The sequence below is a fragment of the Salvia splendens genome, chromosome 6 (genome assembly GCF_004379255.2).
Source record: "Salvia splendens isolate huo1 chromosome 6, SspV2, whole genome shotgun sequence".
Classification (NCBI taxonomy): Eukaryota; Viridiplantae; Streptophyta; class Magnoliopsida; order Lamiales; family Lamiaceae; genus Salvia; species Salvia splendens.
This window is the reverse complement of record NC_056037.1, coordinates 7,311,580-7,334,468: the sequence shown is the minus strand read 5'-3', so window position 1 is coordinate 7,334,468 and position 22,889 is coordinate 7,311,580. Positions and strand designations below refer to the sequence as shown.

General features: G+C 38.2%; 4 protein-coding genes and 1 long non-coding RNA gene across 15 annotated transcripts; 2 read left to right on the top strand and 3 right to left on the bottom strand.

The window, feature by feature from the left end:
- The first annotated feature begins 334 nt into the window (after positions 1-334).
- Positions 335-9,517, top strand: LOC121808268 (RNA pseudouridine synthase 6, chloroplastic-like). 4 transcript variants are annotated; one of them, XR_006052166.1, is made up of 11 exons: positions 339-706; positions 1,866-1,994; positions 2,105-2,359; positions 2,438-2,519; positions 3,049-3,164; positions 3,255-3,309; positions 3,656-3,767; positions 3,955-4,124; positions 4,686-4,954; positions 5,041-5,252; positions 9,063-9,517. XR_006052166.1 is itself a non-coding variant. In XM_042208664.1 (10 exons), the coding sequence occupies exons 1-10, from the start codon at positions 519-521 to the stop codon at positions 5,048-5,050; spliced, it is 1,386 nt and encodes a 461-aa protein (XP_042064598.1). In that variant the 5' UTR covers positions 339-518; the 3' UTR covers positions 5,051-5,452. The 4 variants fall into 4 exon arrangements, 3 of the variants coding, with proteins under 3 accessions (XP_042064600.1, XP_042064599.1, XP_042064598.1); XM_042208664.1 differs by lacking the exon at positions 9,063-9,517 and having other exon boundaries at positions 5,041-5,452; XM_042208666.1 differs by lacking the exons at positions 5,041-5,252; positions 9,063-9,517 and having other exon boundaries at positions 335-706; positions 3,955-4,110; positions 4,686-4,874.
- A 3,095-nt stretch (positions 9,518-12,612) lies between these two features.
- Positions 12,613-17,322, top strand: LOC121809497 (homeobox-leucine zipper protein MERISTEM L1-like). Of its 5 annotated transcripts, none has more exons than XM_042210156.1 (13): positions 12,613-12,888; positions 13,181-13,268; positions 13,431-13,641; positions 13,723-13,840; positions 13,965-14,153; positions 14,521-14,907; positions 15,000-15,101; positions 15,187-15,387; positions 15,475-15,649; positions 15,857-16,128; positions 16,208-16,303; positions 16,377-16,748; positions 16,986-17,322. In XM_042210156.1, the coding sequence occupies exons 3-12, from the start codon at positions 13,442-13,444 to the stop codon at positions 16,731-16,733; spliced, it is 2,097 nt and encodes a 698-aa protein (XP_042066090.1). In that variant the 5' UTR covers positions 12,613-12,888; positions 13,181-13,268; positions 13,431-13,441; the 3' UTR covers positions 16,734-16,748; positions 16,986-17,322. The 5 variants fall into 5 exon arrangements, with proteins under 5 accessions (XP_042066090.1, XP_042066088.1, XP_042066089.1 ...); XM_042210154.1 differs by having other exon boundaries at positions 13,135-13,268; XM_042210155.1 differs by having other exon boundaries at positions 12,613-12,892.
- Positions 16,584-17,220, bottom strand: LOC121809498. 2 transcript variants are annotated; one of them, XR_006052271.1, is made up of 3 exons: positions 17,079-17,220; positions 16,852-17,009; positions 16,584-16,725 (listed from the first exon to the last, which is right to left on the bottom strand). It is a non-coding gene; the product is annotated as an uncharacterized LOC121809498 (long non-coding RNA). The 2 variants fall into 2 exon arrangements; XR_006052270.1 differs by having other exon boundaries at positions 16,852-16,987.
- Positions 17,323-18,268: 946 nt separating the features above from the next.
- LOC121807183 (CRIB domain-containing protein RIC10-like) lies at positions 18,269-18,998 on the bottom strand. Its single transcript, XM_042207393.1, has 3 exons — positions 18,847-18,998; positions 18,663-18,762; positions 18,269-18,580 (listed from the first exon to the last, which is right to left on the bottom strand). Exons 1-3 carry the CDS (start codon positions 18,961-18,963, stop codon positions 18,387-18,389), a joined length of 411 nt encoding a protein of 136 aa, XP_042063327.1. The 5' UTR covers positions 18,964-18,998; the 3' UTR covers positions 18,269-18,386.
- A 34-nt stretch (positions 18,999-19,032) lies between these two features.
- On the bottom strand, positions 19,033-22,330 carry LOC121807182 (probable dolichyl-diphosphooligosaccharide--protein glycosyltransferase subunit 3B). Of its 3 annotated transcripts, none has more exons than XM_042207390.1 (2): positions 21,200-22,330; positions 19,033-19,164 (listed from the first exon to the last, which is right to left on the bottom strand). In XM_042207390.1, the coding sequence occupies exon 1, from the start codon at positions 22,248-22,250 to the stop codon at positions 21,216-21,218; it is 1,035 nt and encodes a 344-aa protein (XP_042063324.1). In that variant the 5' UTR covers positions 22,251-22,330; the 3' UTR covers positions 19,033-19,164; positions 21,200-21,215. The 3 variants fall into 3 exon arrangements, with proteins under 3 accessions (XP_042063324.1, XP_042063325.1, XP_042063326.1); XM_042207391.1 differs by lacking the exon at positions 19,033-19,164 and adding an exon at positions 19,408-19,428; XM_042207392.1 differs by lacking the exon at positions 19,033-19,164 and adding an exon at positions 20,878-20,901.
- Positions 22,331-22,889: the final 559 nt, after the last annotated feature.

Below are 22,889 nucleotides of genomic sequence, written 5' to 3'. Positions count from 1 at the left end.
ACCCGAAATTTGGACATATCATGAACAAAATACGACAAAAAAAAGTCAAAATGTAATACTCCTTTTGTCCTATAGAAATAGACAACTTTTGAAATAAAACGAGAATTAATGTATAATTAATCAAAATAAGGGATACATATTTATCTTTTCTTTCTAAATCTAACATGAGCATGTATTATGCCTTCAGTTTTAAAGGATATTACTCCACATTTCTTCAATTTAAACAAAAATATACAAAAAATATCTTCTATTATCGATTCACTAGTTTTAAAGAAATAGTACTAGTGGAGTACTATATTTATTTTTATAAAGATACTATTATTAAAAAATATTTTGTCAATTTAGCAATTCAGCTGAGAGCTTAACGATCACAGTAAACAATGGAATATGTATGATAGGAAAGAAAGAATGCTTATCCTGCCATCACCTACGAACACCGCTCGATTACTTCACTTTTAAAACTGCCGCATTAAATCGCAGTTTAATCCGTCGAATAAGCCACCCTGACAGTCGCCGCAATGGCGTACTTCTCATCAATCCTTGGCGGCACCATCCTTTCTCCTACCAGCCTCTCTCGGACGCACCCTTCTTTCATACATATTCATAAACACTACAGCTGCAATGTATTCAAGAGGAACTTGAGCTGCAGATCAACCGCGCCTCCTGATACTAGTACGAAATTTTCATTTCCTACTTGCAATAATAGGTACTCAACACTTTTCTGCTTTCTTACTTTTCCTATATGCTGAGAATTTCACCGATTGCACGATTCGTGTTTGTTTCATATGTGTTTTGTTTGCCAACACGATAAAGTTGACAGGACTTGTAGAGAATTTAAGGGGATAAATTGGAGTAATGCTTTCAAATTATCTAAATAGTTTTAGAGACAAGGGAGATTTTATCTGCATAAAATAAAACTTCTCAGTTGGATTTAGTTTATTCTACAAGGAATGATTTGTAACATTGTATGCGTAGACGGTGTGGTGAGTAGTGAGTGTAATCACTGTAATGTTCAATTAATAGTGTTTGCTTGGGTGGTTACATATGTTATAGTGAATTAGATACATTTTGGTTGTGATGGCGGGGATATTTATTCATCTCTTCCTTTTACATCCTTTAAATAGTCAAGACCAGCAGATATGATATTGTTAGTCACCTGGATTGGCACCAATATTGACACCTGAAACTGAAACTGCAGTTAGCAATGATTTCATTTACTGAAGACCTCTATCCCATGTTTACATGTCTGCTTAGCATGGATTATCATATAATATGAGACATCCCGGTTAACAACTTTAAGACTGCATTTCTAGAACCTCACTTATAGCCCGTAGCTGTTAACTCCCACATTCTAACTTCTTACCCTGTTTTGAAGAGATTTTTAAAATTATATTCTTATGTGCTTTTCAGTTCTCAATACTAAAAGTCTAAGTAGGTATTCCTAATCTCAGTTGGGATAAAAAAATATGTAATCTTGTAAGATTTCCAAGTTTCCAGGTGACATTCGAGCACCGGTCCTGTTTCTTATGTATGCTACAGGACTGTTTAGTGGAAACATAATTATAAGTGGCTCCTATAGATATATGGCAAAAAGTCATTTTACCAACAAAATATTTATAATAATCTTTGCCTTGCCATGTATTTTCTTGTAAATAGATATCACATTGAATTAACGTCAAATTTGATGAAAGCTAGAGATCGCATTGAAATTGGTCTGGATCAAATTGCAATGTATGGTGAAGTTTTTTACAATCCCACAGGGATATGACACTTATTTTCCTGCAATATAATGCTTGCTTTTATCTGGCTCTCCAATTCATCTACTTATTTTTTTTCAAAATGCGTGCCTAATGAGTTTCCCTCAGCTATCCTCCTTACGAGCGCCTTCTTCCCTGTCCGTCACAGAATGGACCTCCAAGGGTAGAACACTTGGTTGTTTTAGAAGGAAGCCCTGTTCTTGAGTACATTAGTAAAGCTCTGGATATTCCACCCCTGTAAGTTCTGTTGCTCCTTCATTATTTTTTCCTTAAGGTTTAACATGTGGTATGAGATCTTCAAAGTTAAATGTGTAAATGAGGTTGAGTTTTCTGTTCCATGTTTCAAGATTTGTTTCAGACCTGATTCACTTTGGTGCTGTATTTTACGCTCTTGTATGCCCGGTCCCCCCTCGAACTGCTACACATGAGCAAATAAAAGCTTTCAAGAAATTTACAGATCCATCACTTCTAAGAAATAGATCATCTATCAAAGGGAAGACCATACGAGAAGCGCAAAAAACTTTTCGCATAACTTGCACGGATGAGTTTGTCGAATCTGGAACTTACTTACGGGTTTATGTACATCCAAGACGTTTTCCAAGGTATTAATTTGGTTATATATTGTTTGTTCCTTAAGTTGATCCACTATGACCTGGTAATCCTGATATCTTTGTGATCAGATGCTACGAGATTGACTGGAGATCTCGAATTATTGCTGTGAATGAAAGCTATGTGGTCTTGGATAAACCAGCCGGTACATCAGTATGTAGTTGATATTCTACTCTCTGATGATCAACCAAGGCGGGATCTTGTTCAGCCCCTTCTTTTAATAAGTGTTTATTACACAATAAATCATGAATCTATATGCATTTGAAAATCTCAAACTTTGGCAAATAAAGACCAATTCTTATTAATTTTTATGACTGAGGATTCCCCAATCATTTAGATTTTTCTCATATAAATATTTGTTGCATCATTTTTTTACTGTGTTTCATAATTCTTTCAATTGCAAAAGCCTTATTCTCTTAATAAATCAATCACCTGCTGAATGTTTGCCTTTATAACTATTCCACTGTGATCTCTTCCTGTCAACCTCTCATGTTGATTTTTGTTCCCATCTTCAATTCTTCCTTTTCCACAATTTCTCCATCTAATGAGAACATATAGTCATCTTTACTGCCTTTATTTTTATTTTCATTTTGAATGTAAGTATCATTGAGGATGAGATAAGGTATTGTTTCAGATAGTCTGATCTTGCTTAAGATGCTTATCCTGTGTTGTTTTATCACAGGTTGGAGGAACCTCAAACAATATTGAAGAAACTTGTGCAACATTTACTACTCGTGCCTTAGGACTGGACGATACGTTGAAGACTACCCACCAGATTGATAATTGCACCGAGGGCTGGTGAGTGAATATAGTATTATATTGTATTGTAGTATATTATATTCATGTATAGCTCAGGGAGCACGCTGACTGTCTATTTCTACATTACAGTATAGTGTTAGCAAGAACAAAGGAATATTGCTCAGTTTTTCATGGAAAAATTCGGGTTAGTGATATATTTTCTTTTTCTGAAATGGCAATCTACAGATTAAGTTACATTTAAGAATAGAAAAGTCTGTTGTTTAGATGCCATTGTTTTGCATACTTTTCAATTTTGTTTCTCCAAATCATCATTACTAGCATACCTTCTTGAAAAATCCTTGATCTGACTAATACCTTCCATTTACAAGCAAAAATATTAGAAATAGATCTAGGGTGTTCTCTGAGTAGGGCCATGGCTTTGTTTCTACATTGGTTTTGGGGTTCCATTAGCTTGTGGCTGCTAATGTTCTATACAATATTTGGAATTAGAAACTATACATAATAACCAAAACTGTGTAAATGCTTCTCAGGATAAAAAGGTTAAGAAGCTCTATCTAGCACTTGCTGCTGCTCCTGTACCAGTTGGAATACTTACACACTATATGCGCCCAGTCAATATTGCACCGCGACTTGTATCTGAAGGTACTCAATATCATTTTTGTCCAAATTGATCATTGTACGTCCATTGTTAGAGTTAGAGCCCTTATATTCCACTATGAAGCACTATAATTGAATTATAAACGCTATGATTTTCGTTGGCAGTTGGCACAGAGAACATGTCTTTCATTTGTATAAAGTATAAACAAAGACTATACTTTGGTTCATGCAGATTTCATCAGCGATTGGCCTTTGTGTCAACTTGAGGTCTTAGAGTGCAAGAAGGTTCCTTGGCCAAATGATATAATTGAAGAACAAAACAAAATCGAAGTTTGTGGATGGCCAAATAGAGATTTTGCATATGAGTGCAAAATCAACCTCTTGACAGGTCGGACGCACCAGGTACTTGATTTGTTTTGAGCAATGATATGTGCTGCCTTTTCCTAATAATTTTGTAACAACACCATGAGTTTTTGTAATTATTATTTCTGCTTGTTGTTTGGATAAGTTGCTGAATATGACCTCCTGTAGCTTATCGTGTTTTACCGTTTGAGTAATGCAGCTGAAATAAGGGGCATCACAATAGTCAGTTTGAGTTAACAAGAGGATTTACGAATTTTCTCTCGCTGTTTTACTTTTCGTAATATATTAGATTGATAAAAATATGATTGAGTATTTGAAGGACAAGATGGTCAAACAAGTTCAAAATTGATTACTTGATCAAAGTATTCGGTGGGTTAGCTTGAAGTATTTTTATCTATTCTTCGTATCACTCAAAGCAACCCACGCCCCCAACGAAAATCATGGCCACTAATTGACTTGGCTTTTTCGAAGTCCATGAGTTTTACTTTTCCTTTTCTTAATGATTTAGATAAGGGTACACAGATTGACATCAGCAACATCAACTCTTTATCTTAACAATAATAGTTTGAATTACTTGACCAGAAAGCATCATAACTGCAGATTCGAGCACAATTGGCTGCTTGTGGTGCCCCTCTAGTGGGTGACACAATGTACATGCCGGCTGTGATTTCTGAAGCTGAATACCGCGGGCTTAACCCTTTTGGCCCGAACAAGAAAGAGTACTCCAGTGACGATGCCAAAGCCACAGCTGTTGAAGAATGGATTGCACACCACGGAAAGGAACCTACTGTTGCCATTGCTCTTCAAGCATGCCACATTTCGTGGGACGACGGGGAGCATACTTACGAGGCTGGATCACCATGGTGGAGGTAAACAATGTTATGAAATCCAAATGTTTCTATAATAGTCATAGTTTAGTTATCTTCTAGTTTACCTTACCTGGCTATTCTTGCAGTATAACTTGAGTACTGAGTTAGAAGGAGCAGGCTAAGTCCATTGACATTCCATACGATAGCGCCGATGTTGATCAATCCTTTGTCCGGATCCGCCCTATTGCTACACAAATTATGGCCACAGCAGAATGTTCAGTGCTCGTCGATGGTAGCCTTCAGCATCAATGGAATGTCACGTGGTCAGATGGCAACACCAACCCACATCCATGAACAGGTTCCTTCTCATATCATTGGTCAAGTTAGCTATGGATGTATCTCTTACTTTCCTTGGTTCAGCTATAAAAATAGATACTAATTAATATTTACGGAATTTCAACAAAAGCTTTTATTTAAGCTTCTTTGAGTTTACTCAAAAAGTGTAAATTGCTCCAATTAAGGCACTTCCTTGTCAAAAGGGCAGGTTGAAGGTGGAAAGCGGGCAGAGTGTTTCCCTTACTAATCCTCAAATCAATCAACCACGGATCTTAAATAGAATTATCTATGGGCTTATGCTGTTTATATGTTGTTTAACTCTCTTAGTCTTAACGTAGTATGATTCGAAAAAAGAAATCTAATAGACTTAACGTAATTAAATTACAGAAAAAAGTAACAAGCAACCTACTCTTTCAAATCTTCATTGGATAAGGATATTGGATCACAAACTCCATGTATTGCACGAAACCTATCCTCAATCAACAACCCCTACGTTTAGGGGTTGTGGTCACATGCCCATAGCATGTTTGAAGTTCCCTTGCATGATCATCTTGATCCAATCCATCTTTCATTTGATCCACCTCTACAAGACTCCCATAGTTATTCTGTTTTTCCTGGCGTGGCCCCTTGTTCTTTATCCTTATCATGTTCTTGCTTGCTTGCTTGATATCTCTCAACAAATGATGGATTCAGAGGTAGGGCACAGTAAAGAAGGTCGACCCAAATATGCCATTGCTCTCAACTTCAACCATGTAACTTTGAGATTTCAAAACGCAACTTGCTCATTTGATTGCAAAGCTCCCCCGCTATTCTAATTTTTCTACGAGTTATATTCCTGTAAAATTATCTAATAGATATTGCTAATTAGAGCACCCGCAACGCTGTGTCGTTGCGGTGCCTAGGCCGTTCCGGAGGAACGGTTCCGCGGCGGCACGCGTTGCAGCCGCCGTGTCGTCGCCAAACCGTGCCCATGCCGTGCCGGGTGTCGTTGCCGCGGCCAGCGGCACAACACGTTCCGCCACGCGCCGGTTGTGCCGCGGGCCGAGGCGATGTGGCGGCCTCCCATTCGACGCGTGACGCCCACTCGCTGCTCCGCGAGTGGGTTTCGTCACGTGACGCAATAATTCATTTTTTAAAAAAAAATTCGAATTTTTTTTTTTTTTTTGCAACGGTATTGTTACCGTTTTTTTTAGCCGTTTTGTAATTTTTTTTATTTTTTTATAATTTATTTACTCTATAAATACTCCTATTTCATATTCATTTCACTCACAAACACACATCTATTCCTCTCAAATCCTCTCTATTTCCATCCCAATTTTCATCTCAAATCAACTCTGTTTTTCTTCTCCCAAATTTAATCAAATTAATGGATCCTTTTGAACAAATGCGTCTAATATTGGAACAATCACTTGAAGAAGATCGACGACGGGAGGCGGAAGAAGCCGCGCCGCCCCAACGACGCTCCCGTACGTACATCCATCGTAACCGGGAGGAAGCCGCCGCAAGGTTAGTACACGACTACTTCTGCGATAACCCGGTTTGGGGAGATACGTGCTTCCGTCGCCGTTTCAACATGGGAAAACCGTTATTTCTCCACATCGCGAATACTTTGGCAGCCCGGGAAGAGTTCTTCTAGGAAGGGCTCGATGCGGTCGGCCGTCCCAGCCACACGACGCTGCAGAAATGTACTGCAGCAATCCGCCAGCTTGCGACTGGACAAACGGCCGACATGTTCGACGAATACCTCCACATCGGAGACAGCACTGGGCGAATGTGTTTGCTCAAATTTTGCAAAGGCGTCCGGGCAGCCTTCACTGACGAATTTCTCTGGAGGCCAAGCACGACCGATTGTCAGTTCCTGCTCAACCTTCACGAAACAGTGCACGGATTCCCCGGGATGCTCGGCAGCGCCGATTGCATGCACTGACAATGGAAGAATTGCTCGGTGGCGTGGAAGGGGTCCTACACGAGTGGCCACAAAGGCACCCACCCAACCGTTATACTCGAGGCCGTTGCCGACTACCGCCTTTGGATCTGGTACGCGTACTTCGGGGTCCCCGGGTCGAACAACGACGTAAACGTGCTCCACCAGTCCGACCTCTTGACTGAAGTTTTGGATGGTAAAGCGCCGGCCATCAACTTCGTCGCTAACAACCGGCTTTATAAAATGGGGTACTATCTCGCCGATGGCATCTACCCGAAGTGGCCTACCTTCGTGAAGACGTGCAGTGGGTCTGCTAACCCAAAGCAGGCTCTTTTTGCGCAGAAGCAGGAGGCTGCTCGCAAGGATGTGGAGAGGGCGTTCGGGGTTCTCCAAGCGCGCTTCAACATCATCAAAGCCCCGGCTCGTACGTGGTTCATGGAGAACATGGTCGACATCATGTATACGTGCATAATCTTGCACAACATGATTGTCCAAGACGAAGGACCCGAGGCGGGAAATTGGTTCGGCCCCGAATCCCCCGGAAGCTCAACCGCAAGTAGTCCGCCTCGAAGTGGAGCGCATCCGTCTATACAAGAACGGTTATCTATTCGTGCAAGGACACGCGACTCTGGTGCTCACACCCAACTCCAACATGATCTAATTGAGCACATTTGGGCAAACTTTGGTGGATGAAATTATTAAAATTGTGTAATTTTATTTTTTTAGGATTTTAATTGTGTGCTTTTTATTTTTTTTAAGTTTAAGTTGTAACTTTGTTTTAATGTTGTGTGTTTTTTATTAAAGTGTGTTTTTTTAATTGAATTGAGTTGGAAATAAAAATAAAAAATGAAATTGAATGAATAGTAATTTAAGGAACAGTTAAGGAACGGAGGGGTTAAGGAACGGAGGGTTGCAGGTTCCGTTCCTTAGTTAAGAAATTGAGTAAAAAAGTATAGTGGGGCCCGTAAATAGTAGTTTAAGGAACGGTTTAGGAACGGTATAGGAACAGCGTTGTGAATGGCCTTAAGGATGCTTAAACTGATCGACACCGACATAAATATGAAGTGGGTTGACTTTATTGGTAGCTTGTAGCACATGTAATGCTGTGGTAATCAAAATAATTCGCATTAGAAAAGAAAAGATAAAGTCAGAGACCACCTGAAAATACAAAAATGAAAAATGAGCACACGCAGTCTTCACGAACTCTGCAACACTCTTCCCACTGTTCAAAGCTCTGTAAGTCTCTTTTTTTCACTTTTTTCTAATCTCTCCCAATATGTAGTAAGTAGTACAACTTAGTTTTCAGTTTTGAGTTGTTCATAACATATGCCGCTCTTGTTAATCTCATATTCAAATTATTGCGGTATGTTTGATGTTCTGCAACCATGGTATGTTCACATCTTCAATGCATTTGCTGTTTATAATACTCCATGGTAATGGATACACAACCGAATTTCTATCCGGATTTTAGGTTACCAATTGTTTCCTTCCCCCCCCCCCCTTTTGATGCGCTTACAGATTTGTTCATCAATGCACACTTTCAGTATTGTTTTTGAGGATGTTCTTCCATAAATAATTACTGCCACAATGTCATCTTCTCTTTCTTTCTTTCTTTCTTTCTTTCTTTCTTTCTCTCTGATGAAGATGTATATCTCTTTCTGTATTGAGAAATTCTGGATTATGGATAATACATATATTTCACACTTTCAGCTTTAACACTCAGGATAATTATTATTTTGGGGATTTTCTTTCAAAGATCTTTTCTGATTTCTCCTCTATACATAACTATGACACCATTGTATTATCTCTAGCTTTTTCTTCTGATGTAGACTTGTTAATGGTGAAAATGTATGTTACTTTCTGTATCTGAGAAACTGAGGAGGATTATGGTTTTGTTGCAATAAGTAGGTTTTTGGTTGTATTTGCGCGTGTCCCATTCTCTTCTCCAATACGGTTTATATTCAAGATTCAATCTATACTACTTTGTCAATGGAGGTCAAGCTACTTAAGGAGCCACAAGAGAGAGATGATAATTTTCTGAGCATTCCAGTGATACATTGAGCACCGCTGCTGACTGATTTAGGGGAAAATGCAGATGTGAGAGCTGATCAGAGAGCAACAGCAACTCGTGTCTTCTTACAACTGAACATTATATTGAACTTGTGTCTTCTTACCAATAGTTTGTGGCAGCATGAACATGATTGTTGGTTTGAGGTGAGAATGTAAATAAGCGAGTAAATTTGTTTCTCTCAGATTTATCTCAGTAGGATTTAGTTGCATTTCATGGAAAGGTAACACATTAGATTAAACTTGTTCTCTCATCATCGAGATGAACTTTCTAGTATGAAAATTATAGCTTTCATGTAGATTTATTAATTGCTTTCTCGTATCAGTACTCTTGATTGTTATTCTCATCTGCATTAATCTAGCCTACTCTTTTTGAGTTTGCAATCATTTTTAAATGTACTCCTTCTGTTAAAGTGTTTAATTGAAGAGAGAAAAGGTGGGTGTAGATATTAAAATAGAGAGAGAAAGAAAGATGAATATATTAATAGGAGTGAGAAAAAGTGGTTGAGTGTATTAATTGGAGAGAGAAAGTTTCCAAAAAAGGAAATGTGTCATCTTAGTTGGGATAAATAAAAAGGAAAACGTATCATCTTAAGTGGGACGGGGGAGTAATAAAATGAGGGAAATCAGGTGTGGACGCATGATATACTTGATGTCAGTGGTTTAATGGTAATTGTGATTCACAAATGTCTATTTTTATGGGATTAACCAAATGACAAAAGTAACCTACATTTTTTGGGACTAAGGAAGTACTACTATATTGTTTTTCGTGGTAGTTTGTTTGTTGGCTTGATAAATTTGCTTCAAAATAGTACTCCATTAAAAAAATGTGAAAAACTTCAGCCCAATAAAATTCAAGCCCAAATTATATGAATAATCCAGGAGTTAGATAAAGGAATAAATAGCCATATTTCATTTTTAGATGCTACATCGATTATTACGAAAATATAAACTTGTTGGTTTTTGATATATGTAAAACTTATTCTTAATACAAAAATGCAGAATCAAGTATACAAAGGTTATTTTTAGGTCATTGTTAGTTCATTTGTAGGTCATTATAATAAGGATGACCTAAAATGATCTTAACATGACATCAAGCCCGAATGTTATAATATGACCTGAAACTGTTTTATAATGACCCTTTGTATTTTGGTTTAATTATTGACAAGTAGATTATTAAATCTCATGGTTAAAATTTAGTCTGGATTTTATATTGAGATCAATTTTTGTAGTATTGATAATTTTCCTAAACTTGTTTATATATCCTTTTATTATATATGGCCGTCATTTTGTAGAAGCAGATATCATCACGAAGATGAAGCCTATCTCAGCTATTGAATCAGGACAGACAAGCCCAATATTAACCTTTTTGTTGATACGTAATTTGCTTTAATGGTCTCACACGCACTATTTATCTAATAAATTGTATGTGTGCTGATGATGGATGGATGGATCATTGTTTGTAGAAAGAGTGGTACCACAAACAAAACATAAATAACTATAGTTGAATATCTATGTTTCTTCTTGAAGAACAACCGCGATTAGGCACAATTTCTTCACCATTTTTTTTTTCAAATTTCCTTATTTTCTTATTGTAAAAATTGGATTTTTTTACTGTCTCTTATAAATTAATCAATTAATCTTAGCTTTGGAGAATTATACTCCATGTGTTTCGAATTCGATTTTTTTTAATTAATTTTACAAGATAACTAAGTAGCACTCACATGATATTTTAGTCATATATATAGACTAATTGTATGGAATCAATCATCCAGCTCCCAAATTGACCTTTCAAAAGAATTGCATTTTACGTCTTTTAATATTTCTAGTTAGATTGTACTATCATATTTGATTTGATAAACTATCTACTCACCTATTTATGAAAAACTTTCAAGTTTCTATACTGTGTCATTTGTAGGCACAATGTCTTTAAAACAAAATGCCTAGTTAGTTACTGTGGTTCATTGCATCACTGACAGGTTTCTTTTCTAAAACAAGATTTATGATAGTATATACTATATAGGCCAAAGTTATTGCTATTGTACATAAAAGTTACTATGTCAAAAGTGATTATTGTCATGATAAAAAATGACTGACGTACTTAAAAACTGAATTGGATGGGTTTGACCCGCACATATTCAAAATACTAAATTAATACTCCATTAACATGTAAATTAAATACTCCCTTTGTCTCATAAACATAACACTCTAGAGTTAGCATGAGCGATAGAAAAAATAAGTGTTTGGAGTATTATTAGCGGAGAATGTGACTCATTCCATTAGAGAGAAAAATTACCAAAAATAGAAATAGATTATTTTTATGGGACAAACAAAAATGGAAAACATGTCTATTTTTATAGGATGGATGGAGTATAAGAATTTTAAACTCTGTGTGCTTATACATCACATTTTATGCTCTTTCTTAATTGCTAAACTGACCTTACATCAAGAGAGTGAAAACAGAAAAATTAATAATCTGACATGTATTTGTACACATATGAAAACACCATCAACTATAAGTGCATGAGTCCTTCAAACCGAAAGCTATCGATAATGGCGGGCCATACCAATTAATTAGGGTTTCTCCAACCTTGTTATTGTGTCACACACTTATATATAGACACACACACTTCTAATTAATAACCTATTACACAAATACAAATTAAGTATGCACTACAAATCTTTTTATTGAATCCAGAGAATTTAAATTCATAAACTTTGAATATTTAGATATTTAAAGTTGATAATGCTATTCATTTCTACAATCTTTCACGTGGTACAATTTTTTTTACGTATTCTCACATGGTGCATACGATTTTTCCCATATAGCAAAATTTGATCTCCCGATGTTGGGAAGATTTTGGTGAAAGTAAAGATAATTTTAGAGATATTGAGTAAATGCAGACGTTATATGTATATTTTTTAATTTTTAAGGTGCCTACAACAAATATACTATACTATAATAGTATACTATTGAGGAAACCCTAGTGCCAAAAATTCAAGAAATTAAGGATCGCTCAATTATCAAGAATTGTCTCAATACATCAGGAATATATATATATATATACATGTGCTATCACAATTTGATAATGAGTGGTATTAATAGATCATAGAATTCTTATGTGCGTAGCTGGTTCACTTAATAAAATGTTAGTATTCTTTTCCATTTTTAAAAATCAATAGATATAAAGATCAGCATACATATAAATTGCATCTCCTCTTCACACTACGTAAGAAATAAAAGAAAATTTTTACTGAGTGATGAAGTAAGATGTTAAAATGGTATAGTAAGTCGTTTCACTCATTATTCAAACCTCAGGACTTTCTCTCTCTCATCAGCATTAAAAACATCTCTCTCTACCCGCCATTAATGCCATCACCTTCTCAATACGTTCTGCAATAACTTCTTCACTGCCATATCTTCCTCCACCTGTTTCCCTCTCTCTCATCTTTTCTCCATCGTCCGATCCCTTCTCTCTCATCCTCTTCAATCCCAACTATTCTTCTTAAATTCTATTCACAAGAAAGGCACCACCATCAATAAAAAACCTTAACATATACCTACTCCTTCAAATTCATATGCATAACCTTTTTTCTCTCGCTTTCTTTTCTTCCCACCGCTTAACCTAGTTCTTGCTTCTAACAGAAATCAACCCTTGCACAAAGAGTAAGTAAGTCTACTCAATTTCCCATTTCTGAACTCTCTTCCTTCCATCGATTTATTTTATTTCAATTTAGTGTTTAGAGAATCTTGTTAGAAACCCCAAAAACGAAAGTCAATGTTTACTCAGTTGTCGCCTACTAATCAACCAACCAACCATCACTTTGTTTTTATTTCAATCTCGAAACTGACAGAAAAATCCTACTAATTTGATGCCAAATCAACCTCAATTGACTTTCTTCGCCCATATAGATATCCATAGAGAGCAAAGAGATCAGAACAAAGCTTTCTTTTTTAGGTTGAAGATGCGCAGCTGCTGATGATAAGCACAACAAGGTTGAAGATCCACACTTCAAAGTTGAAACACATCTTTCCTTTTTAGGCTGGTAATTAATTTTCCCTTATTACGTTGGTAATTAAATCGGAGCATTTATTTATTTTACACATACATAATTATAAACAAAAACCATTTAATTTTCCCTGTCAACTCACCACTTCACTCTCATAAATTCTCAAGAGGTCAACCATTTGTTTTACTCATGAAATAGGATTTTCGAAGATGTTCCAACCCAATATGTTCGAGAGCCACCACCATCTACTGGAAATGGGGAGTAAACCCCATGAAAATGAGGACTACGAGAGCAAGTCAGGCACCGACAACATGGAGGCTCCATCAGGCGACGATCAGGATCCCAACGACCGCCCCAAGAAGAAGCCGTATCACCGCCACACCCAGCATCAGATCCAAGAAATGGAATCGTATGCATTTCTTACGGCTTCAAAAATTCACAATATGTTTGATTTTTAAGTGCTTCATTTTATATGAATATATGCTACTAGGTTTTTCAAGGAGTGCCCTCATCCCGATGATAAACAGAGGAAGGAACTCGGACGTCGATTAGGGTTAGTGCCTTTGCAAGTTAAGTTTTGGTTTCAAAACAAGCGAACCCAGATGAAGGTAATTAATTATCTCTCTCTCTCTCTCTCTCTCTCTCTCTCTCTCTCTCTCTCTCTCTCTCTCTCTCTCTCCTTCTACATGTATATGCATATAAGTGAGGCTGAATGGGATGAATTAAACACAGTCTCAACACGAGAGAAATGAGAACACGCAGCTGAGAGACGAGAATGAGAAGCTCCGGGCGGAGAATATTAGGTATAAGGAGGCTCTTGGCAGCGTCGCCTGCCCCAACTGCGGTGGCCCAGCCTCCGTAGGGGAGATGTCGTTCGACGAGCAGCACCTGAGGATTGAGAATGCACGCTTGAGGGAAGAGGTGAGTTTTTCTTTTAAATGCGTTTGCTCAAGGAATTAATGTTGTATTAAAAGCTAAAGAATACGATTGAGCTACCATTCTCGTTCGTGGTTTTCTGGTTGAATTGTGTGTTTGCTCAAGGAGTTAATGTTGAATTAAAATCCACTGTTGGAGGGTAGGAATTAATGTTTGTGGTTTAATTTCATGGTGAAATGTGTTCGCTCAAACAAGGACGTTGAATTAAAAGCTTGTGTTGGAGAATGTGGGGGCAGGCATTAATGTTAGGGCTGGTATAATGTCTAAGTAGAGATGCTTAATGCAGATGCAATCAACAAAATTGTAACTAGAAGTTGGTGGATTGCGGCATTAATTTGATTTCTCATCACAGATTGATAGGATTTCTGGGATAGCTGCAAAGTATGTAGGAAAGTCAATGCTATCATACCCTCAGCTCTTATCTGGAGCATCTGGGGAAATTTTTGGAGCTTCTGATCTTCTCAGGTCCATACCCGGGCCGTCTGAAGCTGACAAGCCGATGATCATCGAGCTAGCAGTTGCAGCCATGGAGGAACTCATCAGAATGGCTCAAACTGGGGAGCCACTTTGGGTTCCCAACAGTGATGGCTTGGGTGAAGTGTTGAGTGAAGATGAGTACATGAAGACTTTCCCACGAGGGATTGGCCCGAAGCCGTTGGGATTGAGATCCGAAGCTTCAAGAGAGTCGGGTGTGGTGATCATGAACCACATCAACCTCGTCGAGATCCTCATGGACACAGTAGGACAATTATCTTGCCCTTGCAGACTGATAATTGCATAATGCTTTTGAAATCGTGAATGATATGAATAGATCTGATTTGTTATTTACAGAATCAGTGGTCCAGTGTGTTTTCAAGTATTGTTTCCAGAGCAACGACTCTCGAGGTGTTGTCCACGGGCGTTGCAGGGAACTACAACGGAGCTCTGCAAGTGGTAAGATAATTTGAGATCTGTGGCAAATTATTTCCAAAATTACATAAAAACAATTTTAGAAATCCTATCTTGTTTATGATTTCAGATGACTGCGGAGTTCCAAGTCCCTTCTCCATTGGTCCCAACTCGAGAGGTTTACTTTGTGAGATACTGCAAACAACACGGCGATGGAACTTTGGCAGTGGTTGATGTCTCTTTGGACAACCTCAGACCTGCGACCATATCAAAATGCAGGCGAAGGCCATCTGGTTGTTTGATTCAAGAAATGCCCAACGGCTACTCCAAGGTATGAGAATTCATTCCAACACCAGATTTATTTCTTGAGGTTCAGTTTGAGCTTCCTAACAAGATTTGTTTTCCACCACTTTTCAAGGTGACATGGGTTGAACATGTAGAGGTTGATGATAGAGCTGTGCATAATATCTACAAACAATTAGTGAATTCCGGCCTTGCATTTGGAGCCCGGCGATGGGTGGCAACACTAGACAGGCAATGTGGGAGACTGGCGAGCGTAATGGCAACTAACATTTCATCTGGAGATGTAGGAGGTATACATATCAATGTTGCTTTAAATTCATGACTAAGAAGCTTCTGGTTGTGAATGGTAGGCGTAAAATAGGTTCAATTCACGACTAAGAAGCTTCACAGTTATGAACTGTAGGAGAAATAGGGTTATTGCACGTTCCAAGTTTCAATACTTAATAAAATGTGTTGAGTTTTATAGTTAAACTATCTGTGTTACCTATGTGGTGTAGTCATATCTTCTCCCAAGGGTAGAAAGAGCATGCTGAAGCTTGCTGAGAGGATGGTGATGAGCTTTTGCACCGGTGTGGGTGCCTCAACTGCACACACATGGACCATGCTTTCCGGGAGTGGGGCCGATGATGTGAGAGTGATGAGTAGGAAGAGCATGGATGATCCTGGGAGACCTCCTGGGATCGTGCTCAGCGCTGCAACCTCATTCTGGCTCCCCGTCCCCCCAAATCAAGTCTTCGATTTCCTGCGCAATGAGAATTCAAGAAATGAGGTAGATAATAATTTCTTCAACATTTAAAGATAATTTTTTTAACAATAAGCTAAAAATATCTCTTATCCTTCTGTCAAAGTGGGACATTCTCTCAAATGGTGGCCTTGTTCAAGAAATGGCACACATAGCTAATGGCCGTGATCAAGGAAACTCCGTGTCTCTACTCCGTGTTAACGTAAGTTATCAAAGTTTCTTGTGGTTTGCACGTTACCAAACCAAACCTCTAACCATCGAAAATGTGAATGCAGAGTCCCAACTCGAGCCAGAGCAATATGCTGATACTGCAGGAGAGCTGCAGCGATGCCACTGGCTCCTACGTTATCTATGCTCCCGTGGACATCATGGCCATGAATGTGGTCTTGAGCGGTGGAGATCCTGACTACGTGGCCCTCTTGCCATCGGGATTTGCCATACTACCCGATGGAGACAGCGACCAAACGAGGGGAATCAGTGAGGTCGGATCCCTGCTCACCGTCGCCTTCCAGATATTGGTCGATTCCGTCCCCACCGCCAAGCTCTCTCTGGGCTCCGTCGCAACCGTCAACAGCCTTATCAAATGCACGGTTGAAAGGATCAAAGGCGCAGTACTAAACGATGCTGCGTGACCAAAAACGTCGCTGGTAAATTCTCGATGATACATATATAAATATACGCACACACATTACAAAATTCAATGCATGATTAAGATACAGTAGTAATGATAGTAATATTGTCTCATTTTACCTAACCAGCAATGGATTTTTGGTGAAGCAATTCATCGAACACCTTGCGCCTAATCAACAATTATCTTTCTTCCAAGCATTTCATCGAATACCTTCACTTGTATGCCAATAGTTTCTCACAAACTGCTATTCTAGGTCTGAAGCAGAAGCAATCGGTGCCTTGTGGAAGCAAGGATATTTGTTTACAAAATGATGAAAGAGGTAGAAGGGAAGAAGTCAAGAACGCACCTCAAATTGATCCTTGGCGATTAATGAAGACGTCGAACTAGCATGATTTATTATCATTAATCTGCAAGGGTTATTGGTTCGGGCATTGACTCCACCATCAACCAGAATTCGAGTAAACAAAAGACTCCTTTTCGCATTCTATTTCTATCCAACTCTTTAATCTCTTCTGTTAGGATATTGGACCTCGATTAATTTTGAAGGAACTTTATAATTAGTCCTTAAAATGAGATTTGCACCAATTACATATCCGAATTTAAAAAATTCACGTTTAACAATTTGAATTGTAAAAATACTGACAATTTTGTCCCGAGAGCATAAAAAGTCTCCCTATAATTGTTATTTATAATTTCATTTTGATTTGCTATCAATTTAAAGAAATTGTTTAATTATGTGAAATAAAAAATTATAGTTAATCTCATTTTTATATACTACAACATAGTAATATAAATGTTTGTTGAAAAGTAATTATACTGTAATAATTAATTATTTATCCATTATAAGATAAGGGATGCGTTAAAATGCTAACTTTTCTTAAATTGCTAACTTACTAACTCATCAACGTAGTGTATTAAAAATGTCAACACAAATATATGTTGATATTTTGTGTTTACATTTAAATATTAATGTGAACATAATGTATAACTTAAGGTTATGTTAACATTTTTAATAAACTATATTGATGAGTTAGCAAGTTAGTAATTTAAGAAAAGTTAGTAACGGATCACACCTCAGACTAACAAACATATCATTTGGAAAATCTAAACAAGAAAAAATGACCGAAATTCTTGTTTGAGTACATATTTTTCTATTAGGGCTTCTACACGACACAGTTTATCAGAATTTGAACTTGCATTACTATTTAAAAATGGAGTACTATAAGTTTAATCCATTTACTTTTAGTAAATCAATTTTTATTTAAATCAAATTAAAATACCGTAAAGCTGGAACTATAAGTACAAAATTGCAAATGCTAATATAGCATATTGCTTGTTAAGATAAAAAAAAATTTCAAATCAGCACAATTATTCATCAACAAATATAACAAGGTTAACAAATCATGAGAAAGGCCGTCCTCCTCCCAATTCCGAAGATAGAAGCAAGTTGAAAGAAGAAGCAACAAATTTATTTTCTCGTATATCAATTTGATTTTTTATAACCCCTTGGTGTTTCTCCAGCAGAGTAATACACAATATAGATAGATAGATAGATAGCCCCTCCCTCAAATCATAATTAACTCTACAACATAGAAAAAGGCATCAAGAAGTGGATAAAATGGAAGAAATTCACAAGTTTAATTAGATGATTTTATTATACAACTTGGATGTTTGTAGCATTGTCTTCAATGAATTTGGTTTTTGGCTTTCCTTGCCTTGAAGGCCTTGATGAACAAGAGCCGTTGTTGGATTGAGAAGAGTTACTCGATCTCGGCTTCTTCCTCCTCTCCTTCTTCTTCGCGCCAGCAACCTCCGTCGAGGTTTCACCCGATTGGGATTCACCAAGTTCTGTTTATAACAAACCATGAATTTGACATCCGTCCGTGGAAAAAAGACAAACCATAGATGAAAGAAATGGATAAAGATGCACCTCGAGATGACCAGGGAGACGTGCCGGCTGAGCCCGAACCGGAGGCAGAATTACCAAGGGATGTTGCTGCAAAATCACTCCCCGTCTTGTACTCATTCATCTATAAAATCAAGATCAAATCCGTGACATTTCCATATGCATATCTAAATAAAACAATACTCATCAATGAATATAGTATATTTACCCAAGAGGGTGCATTTCCGGAGGAGCCATCCGTCCCAATATGTGCAACATGCTTCACATCAGTGGGGCCCCCAATTTCCAATTCTGGCTCCTTCACTGCAACAAAAAAACCACTCATTTTCTTCCTAAAAATCAAATCAAGATGATCTAATATTTAAATTACCAAACATTTGAGTGAGGCCGTATTTGAATCCTTTATATATCCCCTTCATTTTTGTTCCCATTTGAGAAGCCGTACGGATCAGAAAGAAATTGGCGTGCACTATAAGATATTGAAGCACCACCCAATTTGTGAAAAGGGTTTAGGTTCCTCCTTTGCCTAATTCCAAAGCAACCACAATCAAATAGTAACATTTTATTTTTCTTGTTTCCTTTTATGATCAAGGAAAGCATCAATTAAGGAGGTACTACTTCTTATATCGCAACATGGATTAAGGTAATGGAACATTGCATGCATAATATTTTTAATAAATTAATCAAGAAGATAATAGAAAGGAATAAAATGAATTTAACCTTAAATGAGACTGGGGGAAGGAGAATTAGGAGAGATGCAACTTCTCCTATCATTCTGCAGGTCCCATATCTTCAAACAATGTTGGTGTAAATAAGAGTATTAGTATATGCATGCAACGAAATAATTAATATTAATAATTTAATAAAAGGGGCTTCTTTCTTCAATGAGTCGAGATAATTCGAGGATATGGTGAGGTGATTAGTGAAAGAATTAACTTCGGCGTCGAAAGAAGAAAATCATGAAAAGGTGGGATGATTTTGAGGAAATATAGGAATGGGGTCGGTGGCGTTGTCGGAGAAGTAATCCAACGCGAATTGTGTTTGGTGGCTGTGGGAATATTTTTGGAGGTTGAGGGAAGAGAACAAGAGACAAGAGATGGTGGGAAACCACTAAATTCTCCCAAAAAAATGGTGGGGTGAATTTGAAGGAATAAAACAATGGCCAAAACTAAATATATACAAAAATATCATAATAAAATCAATTTTGTACTAACACTTAACAAAAAAACATTGATATAGTTATAACTTCAAAATTTAGTCAAGTTAGCCTCCACACAGGTTGCAGACAACGTTTGCTTTGGTTGGTCGGTTGGTTTGTTTGATTATGAAAAAAACAGATTGCTTAGAAAATTTCTCTTTTTGTATGTTTGAATTAAGTTGCCAAAAGGTGTGAATTCGAAGTTCATAACATTCCGAATCTAATTAAATAAGCTTAAATGCATTTTTATGAGCTGAGTGTAATGTGGTGGATGTTAGTATAAATTATTTTCAAGTGGAATGTCTTCTTGAGCACATTGAAATATGAAATAGCTCCGTCACTACATGAAGCATATAATCAATCATGCAGCTTCATGCATAACAAACATAAAAGTTCAAGTGTCAATAGATCAGATCAGTGCGTTGAGCTAAAAAGATAGAGGGAAGAAATATGAGTCACTACTACTAGACCCATAGCCTCATATTGAGAAAAAGGAACTCTTTGTTTATCCGAGTATGATATTTGTGTCATTGCTCAGTAAAAGAGCCTCAGGAACACAGAATGTTTTAGCTAAATAAAACAGGCATACAAGAGCAACTATGAACCATATTGTAGTATGTCTTCTTGAACAAATTCGGTGTATTTGTAGTCATCAACTCTTTGTATTGCTATCACGGTGGCACTTGGTTTTAGTGAACTGAGAAAACTCAGAAAGAATCGATATATGTGTATGTCACTGCAGAATAACAAAGGATAACATACCAATCCTGGACTAGTACAGATGAATAAGGCAACAATATTGTATTTCTAGAAACTTGATTACCAGTCCTACTGATGATATCTGCTTACGATAACCCTACAACTTAAGAATGAGCCTTACTCACGGTACAAGTATAAGCCCACAGTTGATTCATTTTGGTATATCATTGACAGATTAACTAAGCCAATGAAAAAATATTACAGTTTCCTAGGGTCAAAGAAATCAATAAGACATGTGTGATTACATTGCTTAACAAGAAACCATGAAGATTCAAATTGCCATCCCTCTTTAGCATGAAGTGAGAGCCTAGCAAAGAAATGATCTATTTACCCAACATAACAAATCATATTCATTACATTTATTTCCTTCATTTCACAACATACGTGCAAACACAAAATGCACACCAAAGAGAAACAGACACAAGAAGATAATTGCATTCCAAGAGTGGAAAGTTCAAATTGTAGTAAGTAATTACTAATTGAAAAGCAATCAGTAAGGGAGTCACTTTTACAAAAATATTCAGCATTGCATATTCAATCAAAAGCTGAAAGTGCAACAACCGATGAATACATCCTACACATTCAGGCAGCATTAATTTCTTACCAAAAGCCAGAGAAGATCACTGCCAGCTCGTGGGCATGTAGCCGTGAATGCCATACCCAGTCTTCCAATTATCCAAGAAAATCACCTTCTTCACGGCCCAGAACGATACGAACAGCACGAAAAGCATCACAACTCTCTGCACAGTCTTGTTCTTCACCCTCACCAATACATGAGTCACAAAAGCCAGCAGCAGCCCCACGATCGTGTACAGGAAGCCAATTGAGAATCCCTCGGCCCCCAGCTGCATCCCTGACCCCTGGTAGAAGAACACCAGCTTCGATGGATCCTGCCTATCCGCAATAAACATCGGCATTTTCCTAATTATGTTAAACATCGCCCCCGAAACGCTGAAGAAGTAGACGAAAACCGCCCCCGCCATCCATATGTTCTTATCGTGGAAAATTGTGTTCCCAGCGATCAATTTCTTCAGGAAGAACGGAGTCCAGATCAGGATTACAGCGATTATGAATGCGATCTGTTTCTTCGAAACAACTGGAGGGCGATTGAGCGGCCCAACGGTGAATTTAGCTCTTGATTCGATGAATTCGGCCATCGAATCGCCCAATCTCGAGTAATCGGCGGCGTCCATTTGAATAGATTCCGTCTTCACATCGGAGGCGGTGGGCGGGATGAGGCAGATGTGAGGGAGAGAGTTGACGCCGAAAAGGGAGAAGGATGATTGAGACTCCTGGAATTCGATTTCGAAGAAGAAGAGTTTCGATTTGGAATTAGGGTTATTCGATTGGAAAGAGGCGGAAACGAGGCCGAATTCGGATTTGAGTGTTGGGAGCGAAAGCTCGGGTTTAGAGTGGAGATGGTGCGCGTCGAAAAAGATTAGGGAGTGGAATGGGCGGGGGGTGGGCAGGGAGACGATGCGGCGGAGGAGGGAATCGGAGAGGCGGATGACGCCGGTGGGGGATTGCGATTGGAGGTCGGATAGCTCTGTAAGGAGGGAGTCGGAGGAGAGGGATGTGGCGGGGGTTGTGAGAAGGGATAGGTGGGTGATGACGAGGAGAGCTGCGACGGCGAATGTGGTCGGCGAGATCGCCATTGCGACGGCGAGCGGCGGAGGAGAGTGGGGTTTGAAACAAGCGGACACTTGCGAGGACTTTTGAGTGTTGTTGGACTTTGGGCAGAAAGCTGACTAGGATTCAGGTACAGGTGGTGGCACCAATGGCCCCAGGCCACATCAGATAATCGTTTTTAGTTGACTTCTCAAAAACCTCTTCTCAGACCTCTCATTGCACTGCCACGTCATAAGGACATCCCACTTCACATTGACGGACATCCCCAAAGACATTCCGACGGACATCCACAATAATAAAAATTCACAAATTCATCAAAATAAACAATTTACGGAATTAAAATTTGACACGAATATGGAGAAAACGCAACCACTTTATTTAAAAAAACATACATAATTATTTTTAAAAAAATACATAGTTAAAAAAAACAACCCCAAGCTTCGACAAATGCGGCCTCCGTCTCACTCCTCGTCGTTAAAAAAAATACATAGTTAAAAAAATTTTAAAATCGGGACGTCCGTCGTGGCACCGCAACGACGGACGTCGTCGGAAAGCCGCGGATCTGCGATGTCCACAAGCGACGTCTGCGTCCGCTTCCCGCACGCCTAATGGGCGGACGTCCGGCAGGCTGGTCCGACCTCCGCCATTGTTGATGCTCTAAGAGC